Here is a 27,349-nt window from a genome sequence, read left to right as displayed (position 1 = left end):
CATGGCGGCATGTGCCTGTAGTCCCAGATACTCAGGAGGCTAAGGCAAGAGAAGTGCTTGAACCTGGGAGGTGGAGGTTGTAATGGGCCAAGATCGTGCCACTGCACTCCAGCTTGGGTGACAGAGGGAGACCCTGTCTCAAAATAAAATAAAAAAAAAAAGAAAAAAGAAACGGTGATTTAAATGAATTAGTTTAAAAGGTATTACCAGCCAGGTAATCCCAACACTTTTTGAGGCCAAGGCAGGAGAATCGCTTGAGCTCAAGACCAGCCTAGGCAACACAGTGAAACCCCATCTCTATAAATAATTAAAAAATTAGCCGGGCATGGTGGCATGCACCTGCAGTCCCAGCAACTCAGGAAGTTGACGGGGGAGAATTGCTTGAGCCCAGGAGGTCAAGGCTGCAGTGAGCTGTGATTATGCTACTACACTCCAGCCTGGGCAATAGAGGGTGAACTTGTCTCTCAAAGAAAAGATGCTACAAAGTGAATTCCCAAAAAGATTAAGGAAATGTTTAGATTTACCTAAGTTTAGCATTAATTTACCCAAACTCCATTAAGATTGCTTCATCCTCAGATCACTGGCCTAGTTTTTTAGGCAATGGAACCAGAGAGAAAACAAAATAAAACAAAAACATTTGGCCATCCGCTGCTACCAGTCCTGATAAAGTACTTGGCTGGGGAAGATATTGCTGCCAGTACTGCATAAGGGGATGCTTTGGGAATTTAATGATGAAGATATTTATACCCATATTCTTGGAACCAAAACCTAATGACATACATCCTGTCAGGCTTCTGAGCCCAAGCTAAGCCGTCATATCCCCAGTGACCTGCACATCCAGATGGCCTGAAGCAACTGAACATCCACAAAAGAAGTGAAAATAACCTTAACTGATGACATTCCACCATTGTGATTTGTTTCTGCCCCACCCTAACTGATCAATGTACTTTGTAATCTCCTCCACCCTTAAAAAGGTTCTTTATAATCTCCCCCACCCTTAAGAAGGTTCTTTGTAATTCTCCCCACCCTTGAGAATGTACTTTGTAAGATCCACCTCCTGTCCCCAAACCATTGCTCTTAACTCCACCACCTATCCCCAAACCTGTAAGAACTAATGATAATCCCACCACCCTTTGCTGACTCTCTTTTTGGACTCAGGCCGCCTGCACCCAGGTGAAATAAACAGCCTTGTTGCTCACACAAAGCCTGTTTGGTGGTCTCTTCACACGCAAATGTGAGACATTTGGTGCCGAAACCTGGGACAGCGGGACTCCTTCAGGAGACCAGTCCCCTGTCCTCACTCTCACTCCGTGAAGAGATCCACCTACGACCTCGGGTCCTCTGACCAACCAGCCCAAGGAACACTTCACTGATTTTAAATCGGGGAAAGTGGCCTCTTTTTACTCTCTTCTCCAACCTCTCTCACTATCCCTCAACCTCTTTCTCCTTTCAATCTTGGTGCCACCCTTCAATCTCTCCCTTCTCTTAAGTTCAATTCCTTTCATTTTCTGGTAGAGACAAAGAAGACACATTTTATCTGTGGGCCCAAAACTCTGGTGCCGATCATGAACTCAAGAAGGCACCCTTCCCTTGGTGCTTAATCATTGCGGGGACACCTCTCTGATTATTCACTCACATTCCATTAGTGTCTGATCTCTGTGGGGATGCCTGCCTTGGTCATTCACCCACATTCCCTTGGTGGCAAGTCAACGGCGGGAACCCCTGCTTTGGCTGCTCACCCATGTTGCAGCCCAGGGCTGCTCCCCACCCCTTCTCTCCGTGTCTCTACCCTTCTCTTTAAACTTGCCTCCTTCACTATGGGCAACCTTCTACCCTCCAGTCCCCTTCTTCTCCCTTAACCTGTGTTCTCAAGAACTTAAAATCTTTTCAACTCTTGCCTGACCTAAAATCTAGTGTCTTATTTTCTTCTGCAACATTGCTTGGCCCCAATACGAACTCAACAACGGTTATAAGTGGCCAGAAAATGGCACTTTTGATTTTTCCATCCTACGAGACCTAGATAACTTTCGTCAAAAAATGGCAAATGGTCTGAGGTGACTGACGTTAAGGCATTCTTTTACACTTTGGTCCCTCCCTAGTCTCTGCTCCCAATGCGACTTGTCCCAAATCTTTTTTCTTTCTCTCCTGTCTGTTCCTTTAGTCTCCACCCCAAGCTCTGAGTCCTTTGAATCCTTTTCTACAGACTCATCTGACCTCTCCCCTCCTCCCCAGGCTGCTCCTCACCAGGCCAAGCCAGGCCCCAATTCTTCCTCAGCCTCTGCTCTCCCACCCTATAATCCTTCTATCACCTCCCCTCCTCACACCTGGTCTGGTTTACAGTTTCATTCCGTGACTAGCCCTCCCCCACCTACCCAACAATTTCCTCTTACAGAGGTGGCTGGAGCTGAAGGCACAGTCAGGGTACATGTGCCTTTTTCTCTATTGGACCTTTCCCAAATCAGCCAGCATTTAGGCTCTTTCTCATCAGACCCCACTAAATATATACAGGAAATCCGATATCTAACTCTGTCCTACAATTTAACCTGGAGTGACTTAAATGTCATCCTAACTTCTACCCTCTCCCCAGATGAATGGGAAAGAGTTTTCTTCTCTAGGCAAATCTCATGCTGATAACCACTGACTTCATGAGCCAGACCTGCAGGAAGGCATTAGAACTATCTAATGGAACTATCAGGCCAATTCCCCAGGTATAGCTAGGTGAGATTATATGTTTTCCTGCCTACTTGAAGGGCTTAAAAAGGCAGCTTATAAAGCTGTTAATTATGACAAACTTAAAGAAACTATCCAAGGTAAAGAACCCAGCCCAGTTCATGGCCCGTTTAGCAGCAACCCTTAGACGTTTCACTGCCCTAGATCCAGAGGGGCTAGAAGGCCGCCTTATTCTTAATATGCATTTTATCACCCAGTGAACTCCCGACATTAGAAAAAGCTCCAAAACTTAAATTCCGGCCCTCAAACCCCACAACAGGACTTAATTAACCTCACCTTCAAGGTGTACAATAATAGAGAAAAGTTGCAATTACTTGCCTCTGCTGTGAGAGAAACCCAGCCATATCTCCAGCACACAAAAACTTCAAAACGCCTAAGCCACAGCAGTCAGGCGTTCCTTCAGGACTTCCTCCCCCAGGATCTTGCAAGCCTCGGAAATCTGGCCTCTGGGCCAAGGAATGCCCGCAGCCCGGGATTCCTTCTAAGCCATGTCCCATCTGTGCGGGACCCCACTGGAGATTGGACTGTCCAACTGGCCCAAGGCTCTGTCTCCTTCTAAGATCTTCTCGGCTTAGTGGCTGAAGACTGATGCTTCCTGATAGCCTCGGAAGCCTCCTGGACCATCACTGACTCCGAGCTTCGATAACTCTCACAGTGGGAGGTAAGTCCGTCCCCTTCTTACTCAATACGGAGGCTACCTACTCCACATTACCCTCTTTTCAAGGGTCTGTTTCCTTTGCTTCCATAACTGTTGTGGGTATTGATGGCCAGGCTTCTAAACCCCTTAAAACTCCCCAACTCTGATGCCAACTTGGACAATATTCTTTTATGCACTCCTTTTTAGTTATCCCCACCTGCCCAGCTCCCTTATTAGGTTGAGACATTTTTACTAAATTATCTGCTTCCCTGACTATTCCTGGGCTATAGACTCACCTTGTTGCTGCCTTTTGCCCCAGTTCAAAGCCTCCTTCACATCCTCTCCTTGTATCTTCCCATCTTAAACCACAAGTATAGGACGCCTCTACTCCCTCCTTGGCGACGGATCATGTACCCTTTACCATCCCATTAAAATCTAATCACCCTTACCCCGCTCAACACCAATATCCTATCCCACAGCATGCTTTAAAAGGATTAAAGCCTGTTATCACTCGCCTGTTACAGCATAGCCTTTTAAAGCCTGTAAACTTTCCTTACAATTCCCCCATTTTACCTGTCCAAAAACGAGACAAGCCTTACAGGTTAGTTCAGGATCTGCACCTTATCAAAAAAATTGTCTTGTCTATCCACCCCATGGTGACAAAGCCATACACTCTCCTGTCCTCAATACCTCCCCTCCCTCCACAACCCCTCCACAATCCAGTATTCTGTTCTAGATCTCAAACATGCTTTCTTTACTACTCCTTGCACCCTTTATCCCAGCCTCTCTTTGTTTTCACTTGGACTGACCCTGACACCCATCAGGTTAAGCAAATTACCTGGGCTGTACTGTCGCAAGGCTTCAAGGACAGCCCCCATTACTTCAGTCAAGACCAAATTTCTTCCTCATTCATTACCTGTCTCAACATAATTCTGCATGAAAACACACGTGCTCTCCCTGCTGATCGTGTCTGGCTAATCTCCCAAACCCCAACCCCTTCTACAAAACAACAACTCCTTTCCTTCCTGGGCACGGTAGGATACTTTCGCCTTTAGATACCTGCTTTTGCCATCCTAACAGAACCATTATATAAACTCACAAAACCAAACCTAGCTGACCCCACAGATCCTAAATCCTTTCACTACTCCCCTTTCTGTTCCTTAAAAACAGCCCTAGAAGCTGCCCGCACACTAGCTCTCCCTAACTCATCCCAACCCTTTTCATTACACACAGCCAAAGTGCAGGGCTGTGTGGTCGGAGTTCTTACACAAGATACAGGACAGCGCCCTGTAGCCTTTTTGTCCAAACAACTTGACCTTACTGTTTTAGCCTAGCCCTCATGTCTGCGTGTGGTGGCTGCTGCCACCCTAATACTTTTAGAGGCCCTCAAAATCACAAACTATGCTCAACTCACTCTCTACAGTTCTTATAACCTGCAAAATCTATTTTCTTCCTCCCCCCTGACACATATACTTTGTGCTCTCCAGCTCCTTCAGCTGTATTCACTCTTTGTTGAGTCTCCCACAGTTACCCCTGTTCCTGGCCCGGATTTCAATCCAGCCTCCTACATTATTCCTGATACCACACCTGACCCCCACGACTGTATCTCTCTGATCCACCTGACATTCACTCTATTTCCTTCTTTCCTGTTCCTCACCCTGATCACATTCGGTTTATTTATGGCAGTTCCACCAGGCCTAACTGCCACATACCAGCAAAGGCAGGCTATGGTATAGTATCTTTCACATATATCATTGAGATTACCTCTTTGCCCCACTCCACTACCTCTCAGCCCCGCTCCACCATCTCTCAGCAAGCTGAACTCATTGTCTTAACTTGAGCCCTCACTCTTGCAAAGGAATTACATGTCAATATTTATACTGACTCTAAATATGCCTTCCATGTCCTGCACCACCATGCTGTTATATGGGCTGAAAGAGGTTTCCTCACTACACAAGGGTCCTCCATCATTAATGCCTCTTTAATAAAAACTCTTCTCAAGGCCGCTTTACTTTCAAAGGAAGCTGGAGTCTTACACTGCAAGGGCCATCAAAAGGCATCAGATCCCATTGCTCAGGGCAACGCTTAGGCTGATAAGGTAGCTAAAAAAGCAGCTGCATTCCAACTTCTATCCCTCACAGCAATTTTTCTCCTCATCTGGTCACTCCCACCTACTCCACCACTGAAACTTCCACCTATCAATCTCATCCCACACAAGGCAAATGGTTCTTGGATCAAGGAAAATATCTCTTTGCAGCCTCACAGGCCCATTCTATTCTGTTGTCATTTCATAACCTCTTCCATGTAGGTTATAAGCCGCTAGCCCATCTCTTAGCACCTCTCATTTCCTTTCAATCGTGGAAACTTATCCTCAAGGAAATCACTTCTCAGTGTTCCATCTGCTATTCTACTACCCCTCAGGGATTGTTCACGCCCCCTCCCTTTCCTACACACCAAGCTTGGGGATTTGCCCCTGCCCACGACTGGCAAATTGACTTTACTCACATGCCTTGAGTCAGGAAACTAAAATACCTCTTGGTCTGGGTAGACACTTTCACTGGATAGGTAGAGGCCTTTCCCACAGGGTCTGAGAAGGCCACTGCGGTCATTTCCTCCCTTCTGTCAGACATAATTCCTCGGTTTGGTCTTCCCACCTCAGTTTCTCAGGCTCTTGGTATTTAGTGGCTCCTGGTTTTACCTCAAATCACCACTCTTAAGTCTCTCTTGAAGTGGACAGAAAGAAGATCTTCAGTGGCAAGGGACGCTCCAATACTCCCACCCTGATGAAGTTCTATTCTTTACTTTTATACTCACTCTCATTCTCATTCCTATTCTTATGCCACTCTCCACCTCTCCCTGGTTACCTCCAGCATACTATCAATCTCACCCACTCTCTCCTCACCGCCTCCAATCCTTCTCTAGCAAAGAATTGTTGGCTATGCGTTTCCCTTTCTTCCTGTTTTTACAGTCATCCCCACTCTACAGGCCGACTGGGCTACCTCTCCCATCTCCCTGCACCTAAGAACCTCCTTTAAAAGTCCTCATCTTTACCCGCCTGAGGAACTTCTTTACTTTCTAGACAGTTTTGGTGAGAACTCCCCAGATATTTCACACCAACAAGCTGCCATACTTCTCCGCATCTACCTATGGCACCTTTCTCTTTATGTCAATTCCACGCCCCCCATATTTGGACCCCTAACCACACAAACAACTATCCCTGTTGCCGCTCCTTTATGCATCTCCCGACAACAGCCTCCTAGAATCCCTTTAGGCAACCTTCCACTGTCCAAATGTTTCTTTACTTTTTATCCAGAACCCAGCCACACACATTACCAAACAGATGGGAGCATTCCAACTTTGCATTACAGATAAGCCCTCTATCATTACTGACAAACTCAAAAACACTGGCAGTCACTACTGTTTAGGAAGACACCTACCCTGCATCTCACTCCATCCTTGGTTACCCTCCCTCTGCTCGTCTGAATCTCCTCCTAGCCCCTCCCCTTGCTTGCTTATACCCAGCCCCATGAATGGCAGTGAAAGGTTACTTGTGGACACTATGCGCTTTCTCATACACCATGAAAACCGAACCCCTCCCTCTACACGGTTGCACCATCAGTCCCCATTACAACCTCTAACAGCTGCTGCCCCTGCTGGAGCTCTAGGATTTGGGGTGCAGGACTCCTCTGTCAGGACGCCCTCTCACCTTTTCACTTTACATTTCCAGTTCTGCCTGGCACAAGGTCTCTTTTTTTTATGTGGCTCTTCCACCTACGTGTGCCTACCTGCCAACTGGAGGGGCACATGTACTTTAGTCTTCCTTACCACCAAAATCCAGTTTGCAGATGGGAACGAACAACTGCCTGTTCCCCTCGTGATATCAACACAACAAAAGAGTCATCCCACTAATCCCTTTACTTGTAGGTCTAGGACTTTCTGCCTCCACTATTGCACTTGGAACTGGAATAGCAGGCATCTTAACCGCTGCCACAACATTCTGCAGCCCCTCTAATGACTTCTCTGCTAGTGTTACAGATATCTCACAAACTTTGTTCTTCAAGCCCAGGTTGACTCTTTAGCTGCAGTTGTCCTCCAGAACTGCTGAGGCCTTGATTTACTCACTGCTGAAAAAGGAGGACTTTGTATATTTTGAAATGAAGAGTGTTATTTTTACCTGAATCAACTTGGCCTTGCATATGACAACATAAAAAAACTCAAGGATAGAGCCCAAAAACTTGCCAATCAAGCAAACAATAACGTTGAACTCCCTTAGACACTCTCTAATTGGATGTCCCGGGTACTCCCAATTCTTAGTTCTTTAATACCTATTTTTCTCCTTCTTTTATTCGGACCTTGTGTCTTTCGTTTAGTTTCTCAATTCATACAAAACCGCATCGAGGCCATCACCAATAATTCTACACGACAAACGCTCCTTCTAACAACCCCACAATGTCACCCCTTACCCCAAAATCTTTCTTCAGTTGAATCTCTCCCACTGTAGGTTCCCACGCTGCCCCTAATCCCACTCGAAGCAGCCCTGAGAAATGTCGCCCATTATCTCTCCATACCACCACCAAAAATTTTCGCTGCCCCAACACTTTACCACTGTTCTATTTTCTTATTAATATATGAAAACAGGAATGTCAGGCCTCTGAGCCCAAGCTAAGCCATCATATCCCCAGTGACCTGCACATCCAGATGGCCTGAAGCAACTGAAGATCCACAAAAGAAGTGAAAATAGCCTTAACTGATGACATTCCACCATTGTGATTTGTTTCTGCCCCACCCTAACTGATCAATATACTTTGCAATCTCCTCCACCCTTAAGAAGGTTCTTTAAAATCTCCCCCACCCTTAAGAAGGTTCTTTGTAATTCTCCCCACCCTTGAGAATGTACTTTGTGAGATCCACCCCCGTCCCCAAAACATTGCTCTTAACTCCACCACCTATCCCAAAACCTGTAAGAACTAATGATAATCCCACCACCCTTTGCTGCCTCTCTTTTTAGACTCAGCCCGCCTGCACCCAGGTGAAATAAGCAGCTTTGTTGCTCACACAAAGCCTGTTTGGTGGTCTCTTCACACGCACACATGAGACACATCCTAAATCAGAACTCTCCTGAAAATCCAAGATATAAACTGTTTATATTTCCCTTTCTTAAGCAAAAGATATCAAACACTGAGTCCAGAAGGTAAGGTTTGGGGATCACAGTACCTCTCCAAGTGTGCACAGCTCCATGATTATCCAGACAGGATTCTCTGTGATGACTCCAATCAGCTTCACAATATGAGGATGGTCAAACTGACGCATTGTTACTAGGGAAAAAAGTTCTCCATAGTTATTCTTTTTTTTTTAGATGGAGTCTCGCTCTGTCACCAGGCTGGAGTGCAGTGGCGCAATCTTGGCTCATTGCAACCTCCGCCTCCTGGGTTCAAGTGATTATCCTGCCTCAGCCTCCTTAGTAGCTGGGACTACAGGTGCCCGCTACCATGCCCAGCTAATTTTTTGTATTTTTAGTACAGATGGGGTTTCACCATGTTGGCCAGGATGGTCTCGATCTCTTGACCTCGTGATCCACCCACCCTGGCCTCCCAAAGTGCTGGGATTACAGGCGTGAGCCACCGCGCCCGGCCTAGTTATACTTCTGAAAACTTTCAGCTTTTCTGAAGACTAATTCAATTAAGACATAAGGCTGGCAATAGGGGAACTTTAAACTCAATTCCACAGGCCAGTTCAGCTCACAAATGGGCATAAATTGGCACTAAAAGGTATGTCCTACTATTGAGGTGTAAGATAACCACTGTCAAGAAAAACCCTTCTTTCCTTCTGCATATATGGCAGGGGGGAAGAAGAAGAATGAAGGAAGGAGAGGAGGAGGATGAGGAGGGGAAAGAGAAGGGGGAGGAGAAGGAAGAGGAGGGGGAAGAGGAGGAGGAGGAAGAAGGGGAAGAGCAGGAAGAAGGGGCAGAGGAGAAGGGGGAAGAGGAGGAGGAAGAGGAGGGGGAAGGGGAAGAGGAGGGGGAAGGGGAAGAGGCGGAGGAGGAAGAGGAGGGGGAAGAGGAGGAGGAGGGGGAAGAGGAGAAGGAGGAAGAGGAGGAGGTGGAAGAGGAGGAGGAAGGGGAGGGGGAGGAAGAGGAGGGGAGGAAGGAGGAAGGGGAGGGGAAGAAGAGGAGGGGAGGAGAAGGAAGGGAAGAAGGAAGGGAGGAGAAGGAAGGGAAGGAGGAGGAAGGGAAGGAGGAGGAAGGGAAGGAGGAGGAAGGGGAGGAGGAAGGGGAGGAGGAGGAAGGGGAGGGGAGGAAGGAGGAAGGGGAGGGGAAGAAGAGGAGGGGAGGAGAAGGAAGGGAAGGAGGAGGAAGGGGAGGAGGAGGAAGGGGAGGAAAGGGAAGGGGAGGAGGAGGAAGGGGAGGAGGAGGAAGGGGAGGAGGAGGAAGGGGAGGAAAGGGAAGGGGAGGAGGAGCAAGGGGAGGAGAAGGAAGGGGAGGAGGAGGAAGGGGAGGAGAAGGAAGGGGAGGAGGAGGAAGGGGAGGAGAAGGAAGGGGAGGAGGAGGAAGGGGAGGAGGAGGATGGGGAGGAGGAGGAAGGGGAGGAGGAGGATGGGGAGGAGGAGGATGGGGAGGAAGGGAGGAGGAAGAGGAGAAGAAAGAAGAAGAGGACCATTTCTTTTTTCCTATGGACAGATCTGACCTTGGGCTAGCTTCCTAGGTTTTCCTCTAGAAATCTGATAAGTAGGAGTGTGTAATTCATTTAGTCAGCAACCATCTTTACAGTAAAAAATCACTCTTGACTGGTAAATTGCTGGGGGAGGAAGTGAAATGGGACTAAAAATACTTGGTGGAAAGCTGTAGCTAGAAGCTGCCCTGAGTGTGGAGACTATGGTAACTGGGTGTGTTCCTTGCAAGATCCTGGAAGCACAACCCACGGGGCACTCACGAAGGATTTCTATCTTGGACATAAATGGTTCCTGCATCCACCACTGTGGTCTTGTCCTCTTAAATTTAAATGGTTGCTTTCAGGGCCCTAAAAAAGATTTTCCGCTGGGCATGGTGGCTCACGCCTGTAATCCCAGCACTTTGGCAGGCCAAGGTGGGCGGATCACCTGAGGTCAGGAGTTTGAGACCAGCCTGTCCAACATGGTGAAACCCCATTTTTACTAAAAATACAAAATTAGCTGGGTGTGGTGGTGTGCGCCTGTAGTCCCAGCTACTCAGGAGGCTGAGGCAGGAGACTCACTTGAGCCTGGGAGGTGGACATTGCAGTGAGCCGGGATTGTGCCACTGCATTCCATCCAGCCTGGGCAATAGACTGAGACTCCATCTTAAAAAACAAACAAAAAAAAGTTTCTAGGACAGCTGTGAGGACTTTCACATGAGAGAAATGCCAGCTGCTGCCTTTCTGGCATACTTTGTTTATGGTCCTGTAGTACTCTCAGGAGTGTTGATGCCAAATGGGGCCTATGGCAGTAACATGAGTTTGACTGCCTAATTGAGCCAAGATGACCAAGAGGGCACTGCATAGAGACATACACATCTGTGTGTGGACATGTATGTTAAGGTGTATGCATTTATAATTTCTAATGTCAGGGCTGAGGTTACTTGCACAGTATACTAGGATTAGTAAGACACAGGACAGAATTCACAGAACTACAGGATCTCAAAACTGGAGGTGATTTTAAAGGTGACGTGGTCCAGTGGGTCCAAAAACACCTGATTTCATGACTATAAAAATGGGGGGACATAATTCTGATGCCAAGCAAGGAAATTAGAATAACAGAAGTAATTTTAAAAATATGATCAACATGTAATATTGCCAACATGTTACAGAACAGCTGGTATTGATCATTGTGAGGAAAAATTGTACAAGACTTTGAAATGGGCAAAACAATATTAGTGGGTGTTTTGCCTAGCTCACTTACGTGTTTTACAAATTTTCCCTCATATTCCAAGAACAGGACCTGGCAGTTTTTTTCAACAAACACCACCAACAAAAACCCATATAATGTAAACACCCAGCATATAATCCAAAACATATAATTAAATCTCACCTTGACACATTCAGTTCATTGCTTATACCGTGATATTTCTGGATAAACATTCAGGCACCCAGCATATTTACCACAACTGTACTTTCAATTTAATATAAGTAACTATTTAACATTTGGTTTTACATTATTCTCACATATAATTATCAAGCCTTTCATATCTCTCAGAAGTAATTATTAGAAATACAAACCAGCACAAGGCTAGGAGTCTTGTGGCCACTAGGAAACTCTATCCAAACTGAACTAAAAATCAACACATAGAATAGTTTACCTTATTATATACCAATCTGGGGCAGAAAGCTAAGGCCCAGGGGCTGCCATCTGCTTTTGTAAATAAAGTTTTACTGGAACATATTCTTGTTCATTCTTTTCTGTCCTGTCTATGGATGTACAATGACAGAGCTGAATACTTGGGACAGAGGCTGCGTGATCTGCAGAACCTAACATATGTACTATATGGCCCTTTAAAGAAAAAGTTTAACTGTTCCTGATTGAGGCCTTATTTTCTCTCTTATACATAGCCTGGTAAAGCCCTACAGAAGTTTAGATACAGTGCATCTATCATATTTCCCTGAAATAACTGCTGAGTAACCCTATCGAAGACGAAAACATTAGCCCGACTTGATTACACCTATAAAATGATGTAACTGATTTTTGTAATGACAATTCCAAAGTCCTACAAAATCACAACACAGTAATTGTTCAGAATTTTAGGAAAAGATAACCAATTTTTAAAATTTGCATTTTTGAAAATATGAAATGCTCAAGAATACCAGCAAAGGTAAGGCAGACATGGTGTTGGGTGATGATGACTGATGTGGTCTGTTTTCTTGGCCTAGGTGCTATGTAGAAATGAACTAGTCAAGACAGCAGTCATTGGTCAGGCCTTCTCTTGTATCTTAAGTCAAAGATTCAGGAATAGGATTAAGGATGTACTGAGACTTAATTAATGTAGTCACCACATGGCTTACCCTATGAATTATAATTTATTGGACTGTTAGGTGGTAAATATTTACAATGGAAAGCAGAAGGCATTCATTTGACGTACACATAATGAAGGACACCAGAATGACAAACATCTACCAGGTGTTCTCTAGGTGTCAAGCACGGTACAGGGCACTGAGTATGGAGTGGTGAGCAAAACAAACATGGTCTTTATCCCCAGGGAGCTTAAGGCCTAGAGGATGAGAGGAAGAGACAGACAATAATCATTTGTAAACAATGTAGCTTTAATTAGGAATCATTAGGAAGAAAAAGAACGTAGTCTTGTGTGACAAAAAATACTAAGGGAAGACTTTAAATATGGTGGTCAGAAAAAGGTTCTCTATTGGAGGTAATGTTTAAGCTGGGGCCTGAAGCATGACAAGAGGCAAACCATAGGAAAGGAGGAAGAGGAAAATCACCACTTGAGGGCAGGTAAGGAAGAGCTTGATGTGTACAAGATCCTTGCTCTTTAAGAGCTTACATTTGGGAAAGAAGACCTATTCATGCAGAGCTCACTCAAGCTAGCTTTTTCAGAGGAGGCACAAACCAAGAGTCAGAGGAATGGAGGTGGAGAAAATTATTTTTAAGGGCTGGGCACAGTGGCTCATACCTGTAATCCCAGCTCCCTGGGAGGCTGATGCAGGCAGAGCCTAGAACTTTAGAACATCCTGGGAAACACAGCAAAAACCCATCTCTCCAAAAAAAGAGGAAAAAAAAAAATACAAAAAAATTAGCTGGATGTGGTGGCATGCATCTGCAGTGCCAGGTATCTGCAGCCCTGAGATGAGAGGATCCCTTGAGTCCAGAAGGTGACACAGCGAGACCCGAGAGAGACCCTGCCTCAAAAAAAAAAAAGTAACTTGTTTCTAGCTACAGTTACCTGGGAAGCCATCAGAAGAGTCCTTTGCCGAGGTCTCTTCTTGCAGGAAGTTTTCTTTTGTTTTGTTTTTTGGAGACAGGGTCTCATTCAGTCACTTAGGTTGGAGTGCAATGGTGCGATCTTAGCTCACTGCGACACGGGCCTCCCAGGCTCAAGTGATCCTCCCATCTCAGCTTCCTAAGCAGCTGGGACTACAGGCATGTGCCAACATGCCCAGCTAATTTTTTTAATTTTTAAATTTTTTCATAGAGACGGGGTTTCACCATGTTGCCCAGGTGGTCTCAAACTCCTGGGCTCAAGTAATCCTCTCACCTCGGCCTCCCAAAGTACTGGGATTACAGGCATGAGCCACCACACCTGGCCTCTTTTTGGGATATTTGTTCTTTTTCTTTCTTTCTTTCTTTTTTTTCTTTTTGAGGCAGAGTTTGCTCTATTGCCCAACCTGGAGTGCAGTGTCGCTATCTCGTCTCACTGCAACCTCCCTTTCTGGGGTTCAAGCTATTCTCCTGCCTCAGTCTCCTGAGTAGCTGGGACTACAGGTGCATGCCACCACACACGGCTAATTTTTTGTAATTTTAGTAAAGACTGTTTCACCATGTTGGCCAGGCTGGTCTCGAACTTCTGACCTCAGATGATCTTCCTGCCTTGGCCTCCCAAAGTGCTGGGATTACAGGTGTGAGCCACTGCGCCTGGCCTGGGTGATTTGTTCTGATTTTGTATCAGGACAAGGGGAATGGCCACAGAGCCCTATTCCTTCACTAGTCTATGAGCTCCATCAGGGCAGGGACTGTGTGTGTCATGCTCACCTCTACATTCCCAGAGTCTGGGCAGCATCAAGATTAGGATCGCTTATATATCTGCACCAATTCCAGTGCAAAGATGTGTGATGGCATAAGTACCAACGTATAAAGGAAATGTACATCAATCTACCTTTATACATAAAACATGATGGTTTACCTGGAAAAATCTGTAGATAGGTGCTTGTACAAATTTAGACATTAATTTGCAAGGCAAAATAATAAACATAGTTGTCTCCTAAAAGTCAAAACATCATTTTTCTTATTTCTTCAGACACAGTTTGGATTTCACAGATAGAAAATCAAATGGAGTTCCACAGAAATTTCTAGAAACTTACAGGCTTCTTGAAGAAATTTCTCTCTCACGCTGTCCGAAGTACAGTTTTTACATGTTTTAATTGCAACCGCCAAAGCTGGATTCTCCTGTGTTAGGGAAATTATAGAATCACACACACATGCAAAAAGGTTTGCTATATTAATCGATTCATGAAAAGCTGTCTGTTTTGCAACTATGTGGGTTATGGACCAGACAGAATCAGAAAGGCAAAATCTCAAGAATGAGAGGAATACTTAAAAACACTCAGTATAAAATCCTCTGAGAAAACCAGTCATGCACGTGAAACATTACAGCAATTCATTTATTCATTCATCTACAAACATGCGTTGAAGATACACCATGTGGCTGGTACTATTATAAGTGCTTGGGATACACTGGTGAACAGCAGAGGCAGCAGTCCCTGTACCTGTCAAGCTTACATTCCAGTGAGGAACACAGATAATAAATAAGGAATTAATTACATGGTATGTTAGAAGGTAACCGTGTCACAGAAAAGGGAGAGAGCAGATGAGGATATGGAGACAGGGATGGAGGCTGCTGTATGACGTGCACCTCACTGAGCAGATGAGATAAGAGCAAAAAACTGAAGGAGGGAGGAGAGGGAGCTGGCTAAGGAACAGCAGGGAATAGTGCATAGTGTGCTCAAGGGACATGAGCAAGCCAGTGAGGCTGGCACAGAGGGTGGAAGGTAGGAGGGTGAAGATAACAAGAGTCAGAGAGGAACAAAGGGGCCAGACCACACAGGGCCTTCAAGGCCAATAGAAAGATGTGGCTTTTACTCAAGTGAAATGGAGAGCCAAGGTAGGGTTTGGACATTGGAGTACCATGGCCTGACCCAAAATTTTGAAGGACCATTCTGCTGTGGTACTGAGAAAAGGCTGCAGAGAGGCACGGTTAGAGATAGAGGGAGTTCTATGGGTGGCTACCAGAGTACCCCAGGTGACAGGTGATGGTGGCTTGGACAAACATGGTAGCAGTGGAGGTGGAGAGAAGGGCTGAGATTCTGGCTATACTCTGAAGCTAGGGCAAAGGTGGCTCATGATGCAGGTGTCAGAGAGTCAACTTCAGGTTTTTGACCAGAAAAACTGACAAGATGGAAGGGGAAGATCAGAAGCTCGGCTTGGGATGTAATAAGCTTGAGATGTCAGTAAGACAGCCAAGTCACACAGGTGAAGTGACCAGCAGGATACTGCGATTGGCGTTCAAGAGAGAAATCTGAACTGGACATAGAAATCCAGAAGTAGCCTAGCTCATCTGACTGGATGAAATCATCAAGAGAGATGAGAGAGGTCCAAGAACTGTGCTTTGGAGCTCTTCAACATGAAGAGGTCAGGGAGAAGAGTGGAAAATGTCAGAGGAGACTGAGAAGGGGTGACCAGGAAGGTAGGAAACAAACCAAGAAAATGTGTTGCTCTGAAAGCCAAAAAGTCATTATGTACATTTATTAGTCTTTAACATCATTTTATATATTATAATTATACATAACACAGAGATAACACTGTCATTTACATAACTACTGTCTATTCTCCATCACTAAAATGTAAGTTCCAAGACAGCAGGAAACTTGCCTGTCTTGTGTGTCAAAAAATCCCCATTAGTATAGCTGATGCATATTATACATTCAGTAAAGAATTGTGGAATTAATGCTATTAATATCTTTCTTTTAAATGCAGATGTTCATTAATAAGTTAGATGTGTCGTATTTTAAAAATACCTTAAATTATGTTTTGCTTAACAAATTAGCTGTCGCATATTTTCAAAATACCTTAAGTACCTTTATTTATTTTAGACTTCACACTAATTGTATACTATATGTTTCCAGGAAATAAAACATTTTCAAACAAGAGAAATTTGAATGGTAAGAGAACTGCCTCATCGGCTCAGGGATTGCAGTCCCTTTCTTCACCTCCGGAGGAGGCATGCCCATGTGCCAGATGCCTCAAGGAAGGGTTCAGGTGGTAATGGTGACATGGCCCTTGGAGGACAGAGTAGTTGGCTCACACAGAATGTGAACAAGAGCTCAGAATATCTATCTACTAAATGTTTGAGTTTACAACCTTAGAATCATTAACCGTATCTGTGCTAAAATATAACCACTTTGCTTTGAATGAGTTAGTCTTGTCTTCCTTAATTAGACTGCATACTTCTTTAGGACCATGACCATGAACTCTTTTTCCAGCTAAATATGGGGCTGGTGGCAAGTAACAGGTATACGAGAAAATCGTATGGTTGGTATACTGTATAATTGACAGAAAATGCCCATTTTATAGACGATCAGAGCAACAAATCTTCCATAAGACCATAAAACCATCATCAATCCTGTCAACTAATCAAATCCTCAGTAAATATGGTGCTTTATTAAGACAGTCTAAGGAAATGCAAACAAAATACTGCTCTTTAAAGACCTAGGGTTTCAAATGAATGCTAAGCATAAGATTCCATAGCTGGCAAATACACTAAATGCCACATACGAGCAGATCATGAGGCTCAGCCATCAGTTTGGTGAATAGGACACGCAGCTAGCAGCCGCTGAAGTGGACAACAGAGGTATGGGGAATGCTAAACTGTCAGAAGGGCCAGTTACAGAGATCAGACTGCTGGAGAACGGGTCAGTTCAAAGTAAATAAGACCAGAACATGTGCAAAGGGTTTTTTCTAAAAACTAAAAAGTTACTCATCTGTAATTACTCGAAATAGATTTTTTAAATCTGTAAAATACAGGCAATATTTAAGGAAGTGAGAAGTTTTCCATTGTTCAATGAAAATAGCACCCTGTGACCACTATGCCTAGACACGAGATGCACGATTAGGCTCTGAATTAATAACAACTAGTAGACATTTAAAATATCTTTTTTTTTTTTTTTTTTTGAGATGGAGTCTCGCTCTGTCGCCCAGGCTGGAGTGCAGTGGCCGGATCTCAGCTCACTGCAACCTCCGCCTCCCGGGTTTACGCCATTCTCCTGCCTCAGCCTCCTGAGTAGCTGGGACTACAGGTGCCCGCCACCTCGCCCGGCTAATTTTTTGTATTTTTAGTAGAGACGGGGTTTCACCGTGTTAGCCAGGATGGTCTCAATCTCCTGACCTCGTGATCCGCCCGTCTCGGCCTCCCAAAGTGCTGGGATTATAGGCTTGAGCCACCGCGCCCGGCCTTAAAATATCTTAACAAATAAATCTAGAACAAAGCTATTCTAGAATGAATTAAGAGAAAATTAGAGTTAATAATGGATTTTAAGGCTGGGAATAATAAAGAGAGAATGTACAAGTGATCAGCAGGTGCTTGAAGAAAAGAAAATACAAGCCTGATAACCCTGCCTAATAAAGAAAAAAATATGTGCCAATCAGATAAACTTCATGTTTACTGACTCTCAGAATGAAGGTCAAAATTCTTACCTCAAGGTTCACACAGCCCCACACATGCCCCCTGGTGGCTCTCCTAGTCTTCAAAAGGTTTCCTTTTGCCTTCCCCTTGTTTCCTATCCTTCTACTCTGCGGCCACACGGGCCTCCTGGTGGTGTCCTGTCCTGCCCTGCCTCACGGCCTTGGCACTGGCTGTTCCTTCTGCCTAGAACAGGCTTCCCCACGAGAATGCTCATGCTCCACTCCCTGTCTTACTGGAAAGCTCTGCTAACACATCTTGTCAGAATGTCTTTCTGACCAATCCATGTGGAACAGCATCTTGACCTTCCCTTGTCCATGCATTGTTTTTCTCAGACCCTCTTGGGATTTAGTGTATGTCTTTTTTGCCTGTCAACTTGTGCCTCAGCTAGAATTAAGTTATATCCCCCCTGCACCATCTAGAAACAGTAGCTGTCACAGAGCAGACAATGGTTACAAAATTGCTGAAATAATTAACTGAATCTTAAAGTATCCAATGGTAGGTCCTTGCCCATGAAATTTATGCCAAGTTACATTTTGACCAGTTATCAAGAATGCTTGATAAAATATTATTTGATTGTATAGAATACTAAAGAGTATGTTCTAGAAAAAGGATTTAAAATAGAAACTCACAGAAATGAACAGATTGCTTTGCACTATAAAATTAGACTCCCACATTAAAAACAAAACAAACATATACAATATACACAAGAAAGATATTTAACAGGCCGGGCATGGTGACTCACATCTGTAATCCCAGCACACTGGGAGGCCGAGGCAGGTGGGTCACTTGAGGTCAGGAGTTCGAGACCAGCCTAGCAACATGGTGAAACCCCGTCTCTACTAAAAATACAAAAACTAGCTGGGTGTGATGGTGTGTGCCTGTAATACCAACTACTCGGGAGGCTGAGGCAGGAGAATCACTTGAACCTGGGAGGCGGAGGTTGTAGTGATCAGAGATCATACCACTGTACTCCAGCCTGGGCAACAGAGCAAGGCTCCATCTCAAAAAAAAAAAAAAAAAAAGAAAAGAAAAGAAAAGAAAAAGATATTTAACAAAATATGAATCCTCAGGGACTGGAATTCCTTCAACAAACATTCAGTAAACATTAGATTATGGGCCGGGTGCAGTGGCTCACGCCTATAATCCTAACACTTTGGGAGGCCAAGGTGGGTGGATCACCTGAGGTCGGGAGTTCAAGACCAGCCTGAACAACATGGAGAAACCCCATCTCTACTAAAAATATAAAAATAGCCCAGTGTGGTGGTGCATGCCTGTAATCCCAGCTACTTGGGAGGCTGAGGCAGGAGAACTGCTTGAACCCGGGAGGCAGAGGTTGCGGTGAGCTGAGATTGCACCACTGCACTCCAGCCTGGGCAACAAGAGCGAAACTGTCTCAAAAAAAAAAAAAAAAAAGAAAAAGAAAAAAAGGCTCGGCATGGTAGTTCATGCCTGTAATCCCAGCACTTTGGGAGGCCAAGGCGGGTGGATCACAAGGTCAGGAGATTGAGACCATCCTGGCTAACCTGTTGAAATCTCGTCTCTACTAAAAATACAAAAAAATTAGCCAGGCGTGGTGGTGGGCACCTGTAGTCCCAGCTACTCGGGAGGCTGAGGCAGGAGAATGGCATGAACCTGGGAGGCAGAGCTTGCAGTGAGCCGTGATCGCGCCACTGCACTCCAGCCTGGGCGATAGAGCAAGACTCTGTCTCAAATAAATAAATAAATAAATTTAGATTATGGCTATTTTAAAAAATTATCTTGTATTTTTATAACTAAAATGGATTACGTATTTTAAAAGTGAATGAAATAAAGTCCACTAATCCTGCTATCAGCTGTGTGTAAGTCATGGTACTCTGGGAACTTTAGAATGCTTACCATCAGGAATTGTAGAGATTATAGGAAGCTCAGAGACAATTTAGTTAAATTCCAGTAATGCAGTCACCTTATCTCCCCCCATCTCAAACTGAGGCAGAGCCAGATCTAAATTTGTTTGTTGTTGTTTTTCCCACTAAATTTGGATCCATTGCTCCTTCTACTCCACTTTGCCTCTAAGTGCAGAGTTAAGAGAATGTGGAATACAGATAATACACCCATAGTTTAAAAAAATTGAAAAAGGAGTAAAAACAGCTAAAATATATAATAAATCATACAATTTGATATAAGAACAAGAGTAAAAGGCTTTCAAAACTGAACTTTAAAACACTGAACTAATTTGGTTAGTTTACTGGTGGCAATTATCTGTTATTTCTGATAAAAACCTTTTATAACTTTTGGGTTATAAAAGTAATGCTCAGAGCATCACTAGTACACATGTAAAGGACATTTAAAAATGGGTAAACATGGAGTTACTGAGGAAAAAAATGGCCATTTGTAGTTTCCAAGCAGGAGTATAAAATAAGAGTCAATTTTCTCTGTTATTGTAACTTTATTAGAGCCATCTCTGTTCACCTGCTACTATTCTAGTTCAAAGACAGTTTCTTGAGCAAGCATGTCTGTTATGTGCCACAAAGTAACATTTTGGTCAATGATGGACCACATATACCATAGTGGTCTCATAAGAGTATAAAGAAGCTGAAAAATTCCTACTGCCTAGTGACATCATAGAAATCAAATTTCTTGCCGGGCGCGGTGGCTCAAGCCTGTAATCCCAGCACTTTGGGAGGCCGAGACGGGTGGATCACGAGGTCAGGAGATCGAGACCATCCTGGCTAACACCGTGAAACCCCGTCTCTACTAAAAAATACAAAAAACTAGCCGGGTGAGGTGGCGGGCGCCTGTAGTCCCAGCTACTCGGGAGGCTGAGGCAGGAGAATGGCGTAAACCCGGAAGGTGGAGCTTGCAGTGAGCTGAGATCCAGCCACTGCACTCCAGCCTGGGTGATAGAGCGAGACTCCGTCTCAAAAAAAAAAAAAAAAAAAAAAGAAATCAAATTTCTTATGTGATCATGGTGATGCTGGTGTAAACAAACTTACTGTACTGCCAGTCATACAACAGTACATAAATTATGTATAGTGATTAATACATGATAATGATAATAAACAACTATGTTACAGGTTTGTGTATTTACTATACTTTTTCTTTTTCTCTAATATACTACACTTTTAATTGTTATCTTAGAGTGTACTCCTACTTATTTATTTTTTAGAGGCAGAGTCTCACTCTCTTGTCCAGGCTGGAGTGCAGTGGTGTGAACAAGACTTACTGCAGCCTTGACCTCCTGGACTCAAGTGATCTTCCCTCAGCCTCCCAAGTCGCTGAGACTACAGTTGTGCGCCACAAGGCCAGGTTAATTTTCAAATTTTTGTTTGAGACAGGGTCTTACTAAGTTGCCCAGGCTGGTCTTGAACTCCCGGGTTTGAGTCATCTTCCTGCCTCAGTCTCCAAAGTGCTGAAATTACAGTCATGAGCCACCACACCAGCCCCTTCTACTTATAAAACAAAACAAAACAAGAAGTAGTTAACTGTCAAACAGCCTCAAGCAGGGCCCTTTGCAGGTATCCAGAAGGAGGTACTGCTGCCCTAGGAGATGACATCTCCATGCACATTACTGCCGCTGAGGATCTTCCGGTGGGACAAGGTGTGGAGGCTGAAGACAGTGATGTGGATGATCTCGGCTCTGTGTAGGCCTAGCCTACTGTATGTGTTTGTGTCTTAGTTAAGAAAAAAGTTTAAAAAATTTAAATAGAAAAAAGCTTAAAAGGTTCATGATGTAAAAAGGTTACAATAAGCTAAGGTTAATTTAATAAGAGTTTTAAAGATAAATTTAATGTAGCCAAAGTGTAGTGTTTATAGCCTATAGTGGTGTACAGTAATAATCTAGGCCTTCACAATCCTATATGAGTGTACCATTATTTTATACTTTATACTGTATTTTTACAGTATTTTCTGTATTTAGATATACAAATACCACGTGCTACAACTGCCCACAGTATTCAGTACAGTAACATGCCATACAGGTTTGTAGCCTAGGAGCAACAGGCTATATTATATAGCCTAGACGTGTAGTAGGCTAGACCATCTAAGTTTGCGTAAGTATACCATGTAATGTTTGCACAATCATGAAATCGCCTAATGATGCATTTGTCAGAAAGTATCCCCATCATTACACATGGCACACGATTGTACTATTAGTCTAAAATGTCATTTAAAAAATCACCAATCTAATTTAAAAAGACATGCAATAACAAATGTTGGTGAAGACGTGGAGATCTGCACTCTTATACACTGCTGCTAGTAATATAAAATGGTACAGCTGTGTTGGAAATCTTTTTGGCAGTTCATCAAAAAGTTAAACATTCCAGCCTGGGCAACATCATGGGACCCTATCTCTAAAAAAAATAAAATAATTAGCTGGGAATGATGGCACACACTTGTAGTCCCAGCTACTTGGTAGCTGGGAGGACCACTTGAGTCTGGGAGGTTGAGGCTGCAGAAAGCCATGATTGTACCACTGTACTCCCTTGGTGACAGAGCATGACCCTGTCTTAAAAAAAAAAAAAAAGAAAGAAAAAGTTGGCTGGCTCAGTGGCTCATGCCTGCAATCCAGAAGTTGGAGACTAGCTTGGGAAATGTAGAGAGACGCTGTCTCTACAAAAAAAAAAAATTAAATTAGCTATGTGTGGTGGCGCTTGCCTGTAGTCCTAGTTACAAGGGAGGAGAACTTGAGTCCAGAAACTTGAGGCCACGGTGAGCCATGATTGCGTCACTGCACTTCAGCCTGACTGACAGAGCAAGATCCTGTCTGTCTCTCTCTCTCTCTCTCTCTCTCTCACACACACACACACACACACACACACACACACACACACAGAGTCAAACAATAGTTACCACATGATGAAGCAATTCCACTAACAGGCATATACAAAAGAGAACTAAAAACATATATCCAGGGCCGGGCACGATGGCTCACACTTGTAATCCCAGCACTTTGGGAGGCTGAGGCAGGTGGATCATGAGGCCAAGAGATCGAGATCATCCTGGCCAACATGGTGAAACCCCATCTCTACTAAAAATACAAAAATTAGCTGGGCACGGTGGTGCACACCTGTAGTCCCAGCTGCTCAGGAGGCTGAGGCAGGAGAAACATCTGAACCCAGAAGGTGGAGGTTGCAGTGAGCCGAGAACACACCACTTCATTCAGCCTGGCGACAGAGCAAGACTCCGTCTCACCAAAAGAAAGACGTCTCACCGTCTTCTCACGGAAAAACTCATATATGAATGTTCACAGAAACATTTTAATAGTCAAAAAGTAGAAGCAACCAAAATATTCATCAACTGATGAATGGATAAACAAAAGGTGGTCTATATCTATACAAAAGAGTATTATTTGGCAATAAAAAGGAATGAAGTACTGACACATACTGCAACACGGATGAATCTTAAAAACATTGTGCTAAGTGAAAGAAGCCAATAATAAAAAACTCATAGTTTCATTTATACAAAATGTCCAGAATATATAAATCTATAGAGACAGAAAGTGGAAGAGTGGCTGCCAGAGGCTGGGGAAGGGCGGAATGGGAATTAACTGCTAATGGGTATAAAGTTTCTGAGGTGAAGAAAATGTTCTAGTTGACTGTGGTGATTGCTGCACAACTTTGTGAATATACTGAAAAGCACTGAATTGTATACCCTAAAAGAGTGAACTTCATAGTAAGCAAATGATACCTCCATCAAGCTATTATTAAAGCAATCTTTTTTTTTTCTTTTTTTTTTGGGACGGAGTCTCGCTCCGTCGCCCAGGCTGGAGTGCAGTGGCGCCATCTCTGCTCACTGCAAGCTCCACCACCTCCCGGGTTAACGCCATTCTTCTGCCTCAGCCTCCCTAGAAGCTGGGACTACAGGCGCCCGCCACCACTCCTGGCTAATTTTTTTCTATTTTCAGTGGAGACGGGGTTTCACCATGTTCGCCAGGATGGTCTTGATCTCCTGACCTCGTGATCCGCCCGCCTCAGCCTCCCAAAGTGCTAGGATTATAGGCGTGAGCCACCGCACCCAGCCTAAAGCAATCTTTTTTAAAATATATTGATCTCTTTTGGAGGGTAAATTGGGGCAAATTAATGTTTCTTTCTCAAAAATGCGGGTAAACTAGGTATACTGACTGTTTCTGACTCTCATCTGATTTGCTAATTCCATCCAAAGAAAGTCACCTATAAAAACTATTACCGATGACAAAGGCTGAAAGAGTAAAATGAATAAAAGGCCCCGCCTTGTAGGAGCTATTGTTGCCACTTTTTGGTTTCTGACTATGCCAAGTATAAGTTGACATTTATGAAGAGCTTTATAAAAGACACCTGTAAACATTAATACCTAGAAGAACTAAGGACTCATAAAGACAAACAAAAGCAATTTAAAGTTAAATAGTCAAAATTAATCTAGTTGTTTGGTAGTCTTAAAAGACTTACTGGACTCATATAAACGCCTTGATGTACATCTCCAAATTGGCCTTCTCCAATACATCGTCCAAGTTCTATTCTTTCTCTTTGAATCTCATAATCCCTGGCTGCAAAACATAATTCACATATTAATACTTAAGTAAAATATTCCAAACGTAGAACTAACACTTGACATATTTCTTGATCATCCATAAGTAAAAGTTTCATCTGTGGCACATCAATCTATGAAAATGCTTTAAACAGAGTGGAATTCTCTTAAAACGATATTTTCACAGGAATTCATGTAATTAGTTATGGTATTAGAAACTACTGAAACAATGAGTTCTACTAAAGGTAGATATTTTTCATGTTGTTCCTAGGAGTTTTTACATTTCTGATTTATTTTGTATCTATTTGATAGTTTTCTAAATAATTGCTCCAACTATTAAATTATATGCTTAATTATTAAGAACTATTAGTTTAGGTATTAATATATGAAGGCTATAAAAGCACAGTTATTTAAAGCAATTAATTTACAAATAACTACAATTTGTAAATATGGAAGCAACATAAAATTATGTCATAAGTAAACTTTATGTTTTGAAAGTTTAAGAGTTTTCCACTTCATGATAATCCTAGCTCTATATTACTCATGTAGCTAAAAGAGTTTAAAGAGGTAGTTTCTCAAAATTAAATCAAAATTAGATGACTCAAAATCAAGGTTGGACATATCAACATTATGAATCATAAATACTTTATACTTTTGAGACGATGTGCCCCAAATTAATATATTGTTATTGTAATTTATACAAAATAGATTATTCAGTAGGTTTTTGAGGCACATGGAAAGAAAATGCCCATTAGGAATGTAATAGATTTAATTATAACCCATTTAGCTACTTTGTATTTTGATTTATTTCAGGTAAGAAACTCATCTCCATAGGTTATCGCATATATATTCCAGTAGTGTAATCACCAATGAAATACACCAAGAGCCAAATATTTTTACATGTTCTCCCTGGTTTATCAAATTATAAACACAGAACATTCAACCCAAAATTTAGATAGTTATTTTCCTCTTTAAAATCACTTTAGCTAGTAGTTCCATTGATTTAACAGTATGAGTAAACCAATGACAAATAGTTTAAAAATAAGTTAACCAAAAACTGAAACATCCCATATCACTCCATAGGTTGCAATTGCAAGCAAATGCAGTTAATTTAAAGGAATCCTGTTACCTTCATCTATTCCATAGCTTTCTGTATTGCAATTAAGAGAGAAAAAAATTGAAGACCTTGCTTAGAAATAACTAATAGCAATTAGGTTAGCAACACAAACTTGAAGAGAATATTTCAATAATAATTTTTAAAATATTTTAAGCACAAATATGAATTTAAAAAAACTAAATACAAGTAAAAACTAAATATCTTCAAGTTAACTCAATGTTAGTTAAACAACGCTTTAAAGTTCCTATCTCATCAGTTTCTATAACTTATTTTTGTGGGGTATGGATGAAATCCATGTTGGACATTCACTGCTCAAATATAAATAATAAATATAAAAATAAAAACTGGAGTATCTGCAGGAATGTACAAGTGACTATATGGCTAATCAAAGAAGTAAACACGTGCTTTGATATTTTTTTTTCTTTCTTTTTTTTTTTTTCTGAGACAGGGTCTCACTCTGTTGCCCAGGCCAAGTGCAGTGGTGCAATCAGGGCTCACTGCAGCCTCGACCTCACAGGCTCAAGCAATCCTCACACCTCAGCCTCCTGAGTAGCTGAAACAACAAGCGCGTGCTACTACACTCACCTAATTTATTTTGTTTTTGGGAGAGACAGTAGCTTGTTATGTTACCTAGGTTGGTAATGTACTCTTAAGATTCAAATAATTCTCCTGCCTCTGTCTCCCAAAGTGCTGAGATTACAGATGTGAGCCACCATGCCAAAAAGTTAAACCTAAGTTTAAACATTTTTCCAAACTGATACTGGCAATCAAAATGTACACACAAGTTTCAGCTCTGGCCTCTTTTGAATAACTCTCTAGTCAAGACGCTCTTGAAAGGGGACGTGGGTCAACAGGGCAAAATGCACACTTGAAAGGCAACACTGGGTTGTTTCTCTTCATTCTGGTAATGCTTCCTCAATGTATACAGAACATTCAAATAAGAATATTTACAAGAATATTTATACAACAGAATAAGGCACCTATAACATTTATTTTACAAATATGTATAGCTCTACTAAAATCAGGACATTCAGATTTTGAATTAACTACTAAGACTTCTGAAGACTCTTTAAAAGGCAGGTTTAATTTTTTTTTTTTTATACCCAAGCCAGTACTGTGTGGAACATTAAAAAAAATAAAAAAGAAAATTAAAAAATAATTTTTTTATGCAAATGAAATTTCAAGAGCTTATCTAATTCAAGATCCGGAGACTACACACTCCAACATGAGACCTCGGACTTCAAGACTTTCCTTAATCAACAAGTTGCATATCACAGAGAGAAGCAGAATCTTGACATTTCCAGGCTCTATGAAGGTCCTTTAAGAGTTGTTTCTCTCCCCACACTTCCCATCCCTGAGGTGTACAGACTGACGATGGTTAGAAGCTATTTGTATTGGTTAGTCAATGGCAACAAAGAATAAACAATTTCAAGGGGGAAACTGCAAATCTTTGAATATATGTATGTGAATGTATGGGTATACGTGTGTGTGTACGTATGTGTATTATACATATATGTGTGTGTATATATATTGTGTATACACACACATTCACATATATACTTAACCAATAATACTAACCTTCTACAGACAGAAAATACCCTAATCAATAAAGGTTCTACTATGATAGAGTCAGAAAACAAGATTACAAAAATCCTGTAACTAAAAATTGTTACACACATTTGAGTTTTAGGCTTCTGACCTTAGAGTGGGCATATGTAAGTAATATAGAATGGTAAAGATTGAAAAGAGTATTTCTGTTCAGCACCCAAGGAAGTATTAAAAATGGCTCTAAAAAGACAGTAAGTGTCAATAACTTTTAAATGCAAGGAGCTCTCTGTCAAGTCTGAGCAAGAACAAAATCAGAAGTTTACTTACTTGAGGGCATGGTGTAAGTATCTTCTTCATCTATAATCTCAGCATAATCATCTGTTTCTGCAGGAAAAGAAACAGATGCGTTGAAAGAGGTTAAAC

General features: G+C 42.6%; 1 protein-coding gene across 15 annotated transcripts in view; it reads right to left on the bottom strand.

Moving 5' to 3' along the window:
- Positions 1-27,349, bottom strand: part of PTK2 (protein tyrosine kinase 2) — a 357,696-nt gene that overhangs the window by 88,013 nt on the left and 242,334 nt on the right. For all 15 annotated transcript variants that reach the window (XM_030937412.1, XM_030937408.1, XM_030937413.1 and 12 more), the window contains 4 exons: positions 27,254-27,310; positions 24,183-24,280; positions 14,405-14,489; positions 8,582-8,682 (listed from right to left, as the gene is read on the bottom strand). In XM_030937412.1, coding sequence (XP_030793272.1) covers positions 8,582-8,682; positions 14,405-14,489; positions 24,183-24,280; positions 27,254-27,310 — 341 coding nt within the window. The remainder of the gene's footprint in view (positions 1-8,581; positions 8,683-14,404; positions 14,490-24,182; positions 24,281-27,253; positions 27,311-27,349) is intronic.

Source organism: Rhinopithecus roxellana, chromosome 9, assembly GCF_007565055.1.
Source record: "Rhinopithecus roxellana isolate Shanxi Qingling chromosome 9, ASM756505v1, whole genome shotgun sequence".
Lineage (NCBI taxonomy): Eukaryota > Metazoa > Chordata > Mammalia > Primates > Cercopithecidae > Rhinopithecus > Rhinopithecus roxellana.
This window is presented reverse-complemented; position numbering and strand designations above follow the sequence as displayed.